Source organism: Jaculus jaculus, chromosome 10 (assembly GCF_020740685.1).
Source record: "Jaculus jaculus isolate mJacJac1 chromosome 10, mJacJac1.mat.Y.cur, whole genome shotgun sequence".
NCBI lineage: Eukaryota > Metazoa > Chordata > Mammalia > Rodentia > Dipodidae > Jaculus > Jaculus jaculus.
Genome location: NC_059111.1, coordinates 65,260,534 through 65,273,708, shown reverse-complemented (window position 1 = coordinate 65,273,708; position 13,175 = coordinate 65,260,534). Strand labels below are relative to the sequence as shown.

At 38.9% G+C, this 13,175-nt stretch overlaps 1 protein-coding gene across 6 annotated transcripts in view; it reads right to left on the bottom strand.

The window, feature by feature from the left end:
• Positions 1–13,175, bottom strand: part of Dync1i1 (dynein cytoplasmic 1 intermediate chain 1) — a 316,826-nt gene that overhangs the window by 107,178 nt on the left and 196,473 nt on the right. For all 6 annotated transcript variants that reach the window (XM_045160369.1, XM_004656201.2, XM_045160367.1 and 3 more), the window contains 2 exons: positions 10,955–11,054; positions 1,526–1,651 (listed from right to left, as the gene is read on the bottom strand). In XM_045160369.1, coding sequence (XP_045016304.1) covers positions 1,526–1,651; positions 10,955–11,054 — 226 coding nt within the window. The remainder of the gene's footprint in view (positions 1–1,525; positions 1,652–10,954; positions 11,055–13,175) is intronic.

Sequence of the window (13,175 nt, the reverse complement as noted above, 5' to 3'; positions counted from 1 at the left end):
CTTTTGAATTTTCATCCTCACTCAATGTTATCATGCTGCCATTCGCTTGTTTATTATCAAATAATGTGAATATTGACTTTGTTACATATTATGGCCACAGACCACCAATAGTTAATAGAATTAAAAAGCCTTAAATTATGATAAACATCATAGGCACTGACTAAAACAATATGGAGCTCTTAGATTTTTAAAACTAAATCTATGCTTTCCATAATATAAAAATATTTTAAAAGGCACTGTTTTCTTTTTCCAAAAAATGTGCTTCTCCTTATCCCATAATCCTTACAGTATTTTCCTGGCAATTCAGCAAACCTCTTAAAACTGAACAAAATTAGAATTTTCGTGTTTCTATGTTTACAGAAAGAGCATATCATGCTGACAAACTTGATAATCTTTAAGAAAAAAAGGAAAGGAAAAAAAAGTCTGTTCTTATTTCAAAGGTTCAGAAAATAAAGGTTATTTACTATGCAGACTTAGACTTCTTGTTAAGTTGGTTTTGAGATAGCAAATTAGAAAAACATGGCCAGAGTTAGAGGTTACTCAATCACATTGAAGCTAGGACTTTTACTCTAGCAGCTCCTGTTTCCCAAATTATAGCTGATAATATCCTAAAGTCTAAACATATTGCAGTTCAGAAAGATACTTAGTACCCAGATGTAAAATGGCAAAAAGCTTCCTAAAACCAACAAGTTTACCTATCCTTTTCACATGTGTGTGTTTTTGGACTACCTATTAATTGAAATATTGAGGAACTGAAACGTTGAGCTGGAATGCTTGTTTTCCATTTTTCTGTGCACAATCATAGGACAAGAGTATTCTGTCAAGGGGTTCGTGTGTTGGCCAGTATGGAGACCTCATATGTAGGTGGAATTATGACAACAGAGAAAAGCTGAATGTGGGCAGGGGCAGCCTACTTTCGGTCACAGCATGCCAAAGACAAGAGACGTGTCAGTAAAAACAAGGAGTTAAATATGCCAAAGTACTTGTTACAATCTGAACTTGCAAATCATAAATACTACCTATATTTCTGAACAATTCAAGAAATCTCGGTTATAAATATTGCCCAAACCTAGTTCCAAAAGTATTAATATCCATAAAACAGTATGGCGCCTATCAATGTAGAATAGGCAAAACCCACTGTAGTGTATTTCAGAGAGCCGCAGAACTTGCAATGGCAGTGCTTTGAGGATGTCCATGTGGGTGGGCCAGCTACGCTGCTGCTAAGCAGAGGAAGTGGTACACCACAATTTCTTCTTAAGTGCGAGGTCTTTATAAACTCATCCTCACGGGGGCTGTTTTAAATAGAAAGAAAATGACACACAGTCCCCAACCAGGCTTCCTAACCATTTGGGGAGCATTGCCACTTTCCCAAAACATTAGGTTACTGTGGGGGAATTTTCCAAAATTGTCCACAATTCCACTTTTAAACTCAGTTCTTCCTCCCAACCTAAGACAGATGCATACAGCATGAACTATATTTGGCTTTGTAAGAGATAGAAGTTATTCTTACTCGGCAGACTCCTACCTGACAGTGGAAGACATATTCTGGTGTGGTTTTCTTGAACTTCATGTTCCAAACCAAGGCCACACCATCTGGTTCATGGGGAGCATCTTCATTGTTGTTGTAAGAAGCAACCATTAGCTCAGGGTACTGTGTGGAAGAGGTCACAGGATGTGTCATGTTAAGACAATAACAAAGAACCTTCTCATTCCCACACACCTATGATATCAGACACACTTCAAGGAGTGCTTTCTTCTTACAATCTTCTTTCTATCTCTAGAGTCAAATGTGCTTGCATGGTCCCCAGGAAGTACCAAACTGCAAACATGATCTCTATAGCTTCTCTCACTTTGGGCTATTCTCCCCTTCTACATTGGTTTACATGACAATTTTCTCCCACAACCATTTTTTAAAGTCCTTATAGGTTCTCCACTTGCTACATATATTCCAAGATAGGGCTAGTGGACCTATCCTCTTCTTTTTTCACTGTCTCTCTCTCTCTTCTTTTTTCTTTGCCTCTGATGTAATGCTTCCCTGGTGATCCTATCCTTTTCAATGGCTTTTATATGTTGATAATTTTCAAATCTCTTTCAAGGCTTGATATCACTCAGAAATGCAGATAAAAATATTTGACTACATACTGGGGATTATCAAGAAATATGTTATGTGTGACAAATAGAAAATTAAGACCATGAACTTCCACACAAAGGCCACTGTTCTTCCTAGCTGGGCAGGCCAGTTGGCCTGTTTTCATTTTCACTCCTTCCTTTTGTTTGTCTCCACATACTCTCTGTCACTACTTTCTCCATTCATGTCAAATCCATGTTTCCTTCTATTCTCAAGGGCACAGACATCTAAATTAACTTTTTGTCTGATGAACGTACCATCTTTCTAAATGGAATCCTGTGTTCAGGCATTCTAGAATCTACCCTTGCCTATCTCATACTGTAATGTTACTCAGGATGAATTTATAAAAAACGTAATTAGTAAGTCATGTGTTCATCTGAAAATTAGTGATTCATTTTTACTTTCAAGGAAAAATCTCAGCCAGTAGGATCCTGCATGGTCTGTCCTTTTCTACTGCTCCTGTTTAACATCATACAAGTATCCCCACCCCCAAACACCCATTGATTGTACGGCACACAAGCCAGTCTCTAATTCTGACCCCACTCTCATTGGAAGACCTCCTCAATGTTCTTTATATCATGGATTAATCATGTAAGACTGAATGTAGGCACAAATTTCTCCAGACAAGCCTCACTAACAACCAATCCTCTTTCTTGTCCACTTAACACCCTAAGTATTTCATGCCCTCTACTAAAGTACTTGTCCAAATTGCATTATGAGTTTTAATCCACCTATATCTTTCTCTAAATTGGAATTTCTTTGCATATAGGGACTAGTTTGATTTTTATTTTTTTGAACACAGAATCCATGGTCTAATGTATCCAAGCATATCATAGATTAAATCCAAAGTCTATTGCATTATTTTTAATTCTGATTTTAGTAACTCTGTGATCATCAGAAACATTATATCCTTTGCCATCAAACAATACCAGCAATTAAAGGCTTACATGTAAGAAACATAACCAGAAAAAAAAAAAAAAAACAGCCCAAGAAGGTATTTCCACCATCCCTCTCTAGAAATGGTGGAGCTTGAAAAACCTCATCATACATGAACTCTTTCCTGAGTGTGATTAAATAAGCTGAAGATAAATCACATTGGAGATAGTTAATTAGAACACCTTTCACAAAAATGTTGTTCTGATTTCCCCTCTCATAGATTGTTGCAGTCAGGTTAGCATTGCTGGCAGAAATCATCTAACCAAGAGCAGCTTTTTGGAGAAAAGGGTTTATTTTGGCTTACAGACTTAAGGGGAAGCTTCATGATGGCAGGAGGAAATGATGGCATGACAAGAGGATGGAAATCACCCCCTGGCCAACATAAGGTGGACAATGGCAAAAGGAGAGTGGGCAAAACACTGACAAGGTGAAACTGAATATAATATCCATAAGCCTGCCCCTAATAATACACTGCCTCCCAGAGCTGTTAATTCCTAAATTTCTATCAGCTGGGAACTAGCATTCAGAATACCTGAGATTATGGGGGACACCTGAATCAAGCCACCACATTCTGCCCCTGGACCACATAAACTGATAGCTATACATGTTTTAAGATGCAATTCATTCATCCAACTTTAGAAGTCCCCATAGTTTTTAACTACCCTAATGATGTTAAAACATTCCTATAGTCCAAGGTCTTTTAACCTTGAGACATAATACCAAAACATTACTCCAAAAAACATAATGGCACAGAATAAACATTCATACTGCAAAAGATGGCATTGGGCATAGCAAAGAAATATTTAACCAATACAAGATGTAAAACAACCAGGGAAAACATCAAACTCTGTAGTTCCAAGACCAAGAACTCTAGCCAGTGACAAGTCTCTAAATCTGATAATCCTAACCAGCAAACAAGTCTCTGGAGTTCCAATTCTGCCCCTCCAGCTAGGCTACTCACAGTCCTAGAAAACTTCACTTGGGGCTGGAAGCTCTGCCTAGCAGCCATCTTGTGCCTGGCATCTCTAACGGGTCTCCACTGTAAGTTACAGTTCATTCTTATGGACCCATGGGGTCCATACAGGCATCCAACAAAGTGCTCCACACTACCCAAGGCCATTTCCAAAACATGAGACCATGTTGCAAACTCAATGACCCTCTCTTTCCTGCATTTCTTATACTCTACAATACCAGTTAGGGTGCCAATCTGTTAATCCAGGGAGGAATAAAGCAGACTTTGTAGAATAGGATATTCCATGAACACTCATGCCCTCTCAAAAGAGTCTATATTCTTCCTTTCACCCCCGTGCAGGTCAGCTGGCCCAATCTCAATGGTTGTAATCTCTCAATTGTAGCTGAACGGGCAGCAGTTTCAGGCCAAAGATTTCTTTCTGTGTCACATTCCTCTGCACACTCCAGTCCATTTCTATGCACTGCAACCCTGTACAAGTTCTCAGGACATAGGTATAACAGCAAGCCTCTCACACAAACTGTTTCTAGTCTAGTCCAAGCAAAGCTTTCTCACTCTCATAAGACAAACCTCACAGTCCATAGTTCTTACTACATTCAGGTCTTTTAACTCTGTCCAGAATAGTCCATTAAGCTAGATTGCAAGGCATCTCTTAGGCCCAGGTTTCAAATCCTTCCACATTCCTCTTGAAAATGAGCTCCAAAAGGCCAAAGCCACACAATCAGGTGTCTAGCAGCAAATGACCCCACTCATGGTACCAACATATAGATTATCTTGCTTTTCCTTCCTTTTCACTATACTATTTAGTATATTTATATACATATATGAACATTACCTATATAAAATTGAACATTGACCTTTTTGTATGCATATAGTGTAAATACATATATGTGGGTGCACATAGGTATGCATGGGTACACACAAGTGTGGGTACCCCTGGAGGCCAGAGATTAATTTTATGTGTCTTCATCAGGTACTTTCTAAGCTATTATTTGAAATAGGGTGTTTTGTGCATTGTGGAGCTAGCCCACAGTTATTGGTATGATAAATGTCTCTGCATATCATGACCCAACATGTGGCTCTGACATTCTTTCCCACCCCCTCTTCTGCAAAATTTCCCTGAGCTATATTGGGTTCATTTTTGGTCTGCTTCAGTGATGAGGTGTTGGGGGCCTCTGAGGCTCTGGCTCTCTGATTTGGTAGGAGTTGATTTTTCTCTGTGTTGGTCTCCTTCCCCCTTGTGCTGGTATCTGGTTCATAAGGAAAACAGCACCCTTGCTTGTTTTGCCAATTGTTTTTAGTTTCAGTTGGGGTCATTTTGCACGACCCATATACATCAACAAGGAGGGGCCATTGGGGAGGGTGTAGGTCATGGATGAGCCTAATAATGGTACCAAACTGCCTGTATTTGCTGAATAGAAGACCAATAATAATAATAAAAAAAACTTACTCAATGGAGATGATTGAGAGGGTGAAAAGGTCTCAGGTTTTCAGAAGCAAAGTAGATTTGAACTGTAGCTCTGTAATGTGCTAGTTAGTTAACATAAAATAAATGATTGTAAATTCTTCAAAAAAAAAAAAAAGGGTGTTTCACTGAACCTAGAGCTCACTGATTTAGCTCAACTAGAAACAAGGGCTTCCTAGTATAGACATAACAGGTACACTCACCTCCCCTGGAATTTTTCCCACGGGTGCTGGGGATCTAAGCTCTTGTCCTCATGCTTGTACAGCAAGTGCTTTGTCCACTGACCGATCTTAACATATATATTTTTTTCCTTCTCAAATACAGTTACATATGTCTTTTACATGGCTTTATTCATTCTTTTAGTTATAACTCTTTTAGAGTTATAACTCACACAGGAAGTATGCAATGAATACACATGGATGTGATCATGAAGGGAAGTCATCATGCTTCATTAGAAAATGTCCTCAGCAGATTAATTAACGTTTATTAAGCAAGACTTTGATTCAAAGCCTGTTCAATGAAACTAACATCCAGGTAAACACAAGTGCCTCCAGCCTGTCTATCTGAAGTTTAACTGTGTCGCATGTGAACAGGCAAGTCTATAAACACTGATACCACTAACACAGGGAGTAGGTGGATGTGTCTGGAACAATATCCCATAGCCTCACATCTGGGTCTCATCGTTGGCACCCACTTTTAGCTTTTCTTTTTTCCATTTAGAAATATTTTAAGTTATTTGGCTTTTAAGCTTCTTTGGAAAACAAGCACTGTTTTAGGTAAAATACTAGGAAAATGCCTGTGGCATAATTTTTATAACTGGGATCACAAGGTGTAGTGTTACTGATTTAAATTTTATCTCATGCAAGCTTTTAAGATTTCAAAGTGTCTTCTTATATGTCTTTTTCTACTGTTTGTGCTTGACTAGATATTTTCTTATTTTCAAATCTTTATGCAATTGTTTAAATTCAAATGTTCAAAATTATGCTTTTGAGCAATTGTGAATTTTGTGGTTACTTAACCACTCATAGTGTTAGGCTATTCAAAAGTTAGCTTGAGGGAAATTTTACTCAAAAAATTACTAACTTTCCTTCCAATAGGATGTTAAAGAGAAGTAGAACCTAGCATTTCCTGGAGAAGAAGAAATCAGTGTGTCGTAAGTGCTCTTTATGTGCCACACCCTGAGCTGGGTGATACATTTACTCATTTGCTTCTTATGACCTTCTAAAGAAAGCAATGTTTTACTCATTTCTGCAGACAAAGGAGCCAAGGGTCCCTGGGTGACATGTTATAAGTCACATAGCAAATGATAAATTGAAGTGCCCTTTTGATGCCTTCAAAGGCCATGCCCCTGCTTGTCCTGTGGCATATGTCAAAAGTACTATGTCAACGTAAGTGCTAGGTCAGTTAAAACATAGAACAAAACTGTCTGCAATAACATGTTCTGCTCTATGGTGGTTGGAAGCAAGATATATGTAGAAATAATGGTAACTAAACACCAAAGCAGTTTGACAAATGCGAGGAGGGCAGCAGCTGCAAGGCTACAGAAGCACAGGGGTGTGGTGGCAGGGGGAACAATCAGTTTTGAGGTTTGGGTGTGGTGAGGGGAGAGATGCAATGGACTTCTGAGAGGAAGTGAGTCTTGAGCCTTGTGGATTGGGTAGGCTATCAGGGGAGGAGGAGGAGGGGGCTATGGGGAAGAGTACAAAGTTAAAGAAGCAAGGATATACTTCCAGGATCTGTCTGGTTCATAGGGTTCCTCTGTGGGGAATTGCCCCAATTTTTAGACTGACTTCCCAGGGACTACTAATTAATTCTAAGGCACGATAATGACGTGATCTGACTTAGGTATAAATTTTGACACACAGACAGGACCTGTAGCCTGTTTGTTGAAAGATTCTAGTTAATGATAGCATTCTACTCACGAGCTCCCTCAAGCTGCTCAGATATTCTTACTATTCCTGAGTTACAGTTCTTCATTTTCCCCCATGGATTCCCTCATTACCTTAGTAAATTCTTCTTTTTATTTAATCTAGTTATTATTAATGGGGTGGAAAAGAGAATGTTTAGAGAACATTATGCTGTAGACTCCAAGAAGAGTTGTAAAAGAAGAAAAGGCTGGGAATGTGCAAGTGTATCATTCCAGATATTCCAGATTTCAGCAGATTATCTTTCCAATTTATTCTGGAGTGTGGAGAGTAGGAGATATATTCTGTAGCTACCAATACAAGTCCAAACTATGGTGTCACAGTTACTGAGCACTTCTTATGCACCAGACTTAATGACTCTCAGCACTGTAAGCATATTCACTCATGTAATACAGTAGGCATGTGAGCTGGGATTAGCATTATCAGCATTGCATGGATAAGGAAGCTTAAGTCAAGAGAAGTTAGAAAACTTGCCTAGCTTCAAACTTTATAGAATATACATTAGAAATCTTTATAAAGACGATTACTACTTATCATGACTAATACATAGAGAGTAGAAGTAGGGAAGTCTACTAAGAAAGCTGTTTTCTAATAGAAGCAGGAGGTACAGAAGATGACATGAAGTGCTTGTCAAATCTATGTGTTAATGGCTTTGAATTAGTGCCACTGGGAATCTTTTTGCTACTGTAAATTTGACTAGATTTAGCATCTAAATCAGCTATCAAAGATTACTCAAGTTATTGTCTTAGATGAATGTAGGATTGAGGATATAATTTGCATCTGAGAGGAGTGCATATGGTGGGAGCAAGGTTCAGAGTCTGGTTTTATCCATATCTGGACAACCTGTTATGTGGGATGTGTTCCTTATCTACTGTGCTAAACACTCTTGAATAAATGACAGAATTGACAGAGTTCCCAAGTGTCCACATTTCTTCATTTCAATAACATTTGCATGATAAGTTTCAAAGTTAAAGTGTTATTAATTTAAGAAATTCAGGTGATTGAAACAAAATTGTGCAGAAACCTTATGTTTCCAACACCCCCCCTCCCCCAGTTCCATTCTGTTCACACAGGATGTCCTCCTAGATGCACCAGCTGCCATAACAGGCCATGTCTTGTAATTCTCTCTCTTTAAATATCATTGAGTTGTAGCTGGATCCATTCACAAATTCTTCATTGCATAAATATGGAAACCCAGTCCTTTGAATCCATACACACACACACACAGACACACACACACACACACACACACACGAGGCAAAATAAATGTAGTTTCTCCATGATAAAGATTATATGCCTTTCACTTTCGCTTCCTGCACCACACATAGGAAGAACCCTGTATGGAAACAAATCTGTGGGTAATAATACCCAACCATACACTGAGGTGTGAGGCAGGACCACTAAGACTCCTTAGGACGTGTTATCAGTGGGCTTGGGAAGCTGTTAACAGTTTCCCTCGCTGAGGAATGTGTCAGATAAAATTCTTGCATGATTTCCAAACCATGGACAAGTGAACATGCCAAATGTTTCCTCAAGCTTGGATACAATTTCTTTGCTTATATCCAAGCATGCTCACAGACCACCCACACACGAGAGAGAGAGAGAGAGAGAGAGAGAGAGAGAGAGAGAGAGAGAGAGAGAGACAGAGAGAGAGAGAGGCTGGGCAAACTGCTGTCTTAGTTTTTGCACAATCATGCTCTGTGTGCTCTGTTGTTTGGATATAAGAGGATTCAAAGGAGAGAACCCCCACATACTTGGTAGCTGCTGACAGTCCAGTTGTGGGGATTATCCTCCCCTTCAGTTCTCCCACAGGATTAACTGGGATTCTTCTCATCATCCCGTTACTGCTCTGCCTAGATCACCTTCTCCTCCCTGCCATTTGCCTAAATCCTAGTCTTTTGAGAAGGCTTGTCTGACCAGAGAGTGATCCCACCCTCCACTGAGCTCTGGGAACACCTGCCATCCTATCCTATCCTATCCTATCCTATCCTATCCTATCCTATCCTATCCTATCCTATCCTATCCTATCCTATCCTATCCTATCCTATCCTGATCATTCAACACCTACAAGCTCTCCTGGTTTCAGATTTAGAGGCTCTTTGTGGGAAGTGGTAGTTAATGCATATGCCTTAGGATGACGCAAGGGCTGGTCCAACTCCACTAGATCTTAGATGAGTGACTGTTAGCAAGCTACCTAGCATCTTCCTCAACCTCAGTTTCTTCAACTATAACATGAAATCATTAATAATGGCTGCCTCAGCTGATTGCTATGAGGGTGCAAAAAGATAAGACCTGTAGAGAAGTTGGTACAGTCCATAGAATGTAAGCTATACAAATAAAAAAAACCAAATTCTAAGCACAAGCTCACAGTTTAAACTATCCACATTCAAATTCTGACCTTATCACAATTGAGCTCTGTGCCTTTTGCACATGTTACTTAAGTGCATAGTGCTTTGGTTCTTAACAGATTGTTAATGGTTGGGATGCTCATTCATCAGGTCAATTTTTTGGCAAAACTTCCTGTTTTTACTTCAAATTCCACCCTAGGAGTTAAGACTTTTTCTTTAAATCCAGGGAACCATGTGATCAAATTTGCCTTTTAGAAGATTGTTTGGTTATATGTCCAGTGAGAAAACCCTAAGTGGACTTGCATAGAGTTGGAATGTATAGTAGGAAGGTAATCACCAGATGTTGAACATATAAGTAAAATAATGGACTGTCTTGATGACAGCCTGGGTCAGGAAGATGAAGAAGGTAGTAATATTAATGATAGAAATTCTGCCTTAAGCCCTTGAAAACTTTGTGAAGCCTTTGTTAGACAGATCAGATAGAAGTAGATAAAGGAGGATTTGGGATATATGAAGATAATGAGTTAATGATTAGTTTGAAATTCTCTAGAACACCTGGATGGAGCTGTCTGATATGCTGGAATTCAGGAGGCAGACTGGGTGGGATATATAAACAGGCTTGTCTATGCTTTGGCTAAATCCTTAGCCATCGAAAAAAAAAACCTGCCCCAAGAACAAGGGAAGAGGTTGATTCAGGAAAAGTCATAGAACTAAAATAATAGTGAGAACTCACTAGAAAGTTGTTGTTTCGAATTCCAGGTCAGCCTGAGCTACAGTGAGACCCTATCTCAAAAAATAAAAAAAGAAAAAAAAAAAAAAGAAAGTTGTTGTTTCTAAAAGGAACAGGAAGATAACTAAACTTGCTTTAAAAAGACATTGGAGCGCCTTAAGGCTTTAAAATATCCACAGACTTTGAAAAGTAGGAAATCATTGATGCCTTAAATCTCAAAGGAAATGGTCTGTCCCCTTGTTTGGTACAGAGCACATATTAGATAGTCAATAAATGGAAATATCTGAGTGGAGAATTAGAACAACCCAGTAAAATATGAAAGAAAACTAATGGTCATAATGAAGAAAATCAAGGGTTAGTAAACATACCTAAAGTGGAAGAACAAATATTTTTTTATATACAAATGTATAAGATTACAAAACCAGTTTGTCCCATCCAACAATATTTCTTACCTGGAGAGACCAGTCCATACAAGTGACCACTCGATGCTTGGACCAATGCTCATCATAGAACTGCCGATTGAAAGAAAGGTTGGCTCCAGCCTGCACATCCCTAGGAAGGTTAAGCAGTAGAGATAAACAGACACTTCCACATGAAGTTTTGTCTCTATGCTGCTCAGAGTGAAACAGGGAAATGGCAAGAGCATAGCCCATAATACTTTCCAAAGCCAAAATATCAATGTAGATGCTAACACCTGAGCACAAATAAATGAACTGAAGCTCTCCACTATGAAAAGCTCTTTCAAATGTCCCAGCTAATCTTTCCGAAATTGTTTTAAGCCTTGTATCAAATTTGTTGAAGGTTCTTGACCAGTCTTGAAAAGCATTCTCTTCCCTCTAATTGGCTCTAGCCTCAAGAAGGGTTATTGGACGTTTCCCTGCTACTAACGACAGAAAGAGGGAATTCTTTGATAGCATTACTTTATGTATCATTAGATCAAACATCACATTTATGCTTCTATGTACCTATTAACTGTGCGTGGCCCTAGGGGTTGCCTTCTTTCCTAAAAGCAGGTGATGACTGAGTCGGGCAGAGTGGAGAGTAGGCCTTCACCAGATGTGTTCTAGATGTTTACCATGCTTGCCGTGGACCAAAAGAACACTCGGTCCAGGAGGCTTTACTTTGGCCAGTATTGACTTGGGTGATACTCAGCTGACCCTCACACTGCCTTTGAAGGACTCTGAACTGGTCATACAGTTGCTGCAAGAGACTGAATACTTAAACTGAACAATCCCTATTTTGTGCCAGCAGCTACTGGATCAGCAAAGCTGCTCAAATTACTTAGTTTCAGGTCAGGAATTCCTCTACATTCACCTTTATTTTATTTTATTCCACTGATCAAACCCATCCTCTACTAATCTTGTTCAAATTCAGTCACCTATCTTCAGACCACACATTTGGGCTCTAATTGGTGGACTACATATGACTTGCCCTCTCTGCTAATCTCTTTGTCAGCTTTACCATTACAAATTTAGGCTTTATGTACATACAATCCAGTCCTGCCAGGAATCCACTATGATACTTGGTCAGGTACACAGAAAGGACAAGGACCAACAAAAACAACTGAGCCACAAACAATGGCTCTTTCAAAGAAAACATATTTTCATAACTTGTATATTCAAGATATTTTTCATCTCTTCAGTGCAGTGTAATAAAACCAACTGTGGAGAAAAATTTCAGAATTCCTTTTTTGCTTGTTTGTTTTTGTCTTGTGTGTGTGTTTTTTTAAGGTAGGTTCTTACTGTAGCCCAGGCTGACCTGGAATTCACTATGTAGTCTCAGGGTGGCCTTGAACTCAATGGCAATCCTCCTACCTCTGCCTCCCAAGTGCTGGGATTAAAGGTGGGTACTTCCTTGCCTGGCTTCAGAATTTCCTTTTGAACTTATTTTCAATGTCTCTGTTACATTCCTTTAAGTATCCTTCATGATGATATCACATTGTCCTTTAAGAATGCATTTGAGTTTTAGAAATAGTAAAAAAAATAAATAAATAAAACAAAATCAATGATTTTATCTTTACATATTGTTGTTGGACAGAAAACATTTCTTGCTATAATTCTAGACATGCCTATTTCTTACAAGGTTTATAAAGTGCCTTCTGTTGTCCCATGATGATGGTTGACAGTCATTGCCTTTTCCAACATATGCACTACAGTCACTGAAAAATTTATTTAGGGCCATCCTGCCATTGCCTAGCTTGTTTTATCTGTAAGCATTGCTGCTGTCTGTGTTTGCTAAATGTGCATATATGCATGCATGATCTCATAAGACTTAAAAGGGACACACTACTCATTCAATTGTTTCCCACATCAGCTAGTTACTAAAAGCTCATGTGTATTTTCCAGTTTTCTTGGACATCACAAATACATCTAGTGGATAAAATATAAATCTCTGGTGGCTGCTTATGAAAATATTTTCTTAAAGGACAATGTGCATGACTATTCATTTCTATCACCTGGACTAGGGTCCAGATATCAAGTTCACAAGCATGTTGCAAAAGCACATGCTAATTACAGGGGAACTCTAAGCCAGAGGTCACAGGCAAAGCCCACAGCCAAAGCTGGTTGATAAGATCAACCCTGGAATCTTGTCTCCCTTTACTTTGTGAGATTTGGAGTTTGCCTAGTCAGTACATCACTAAGTTGAGAATTAACAGGAAATGGCACTGTGGTA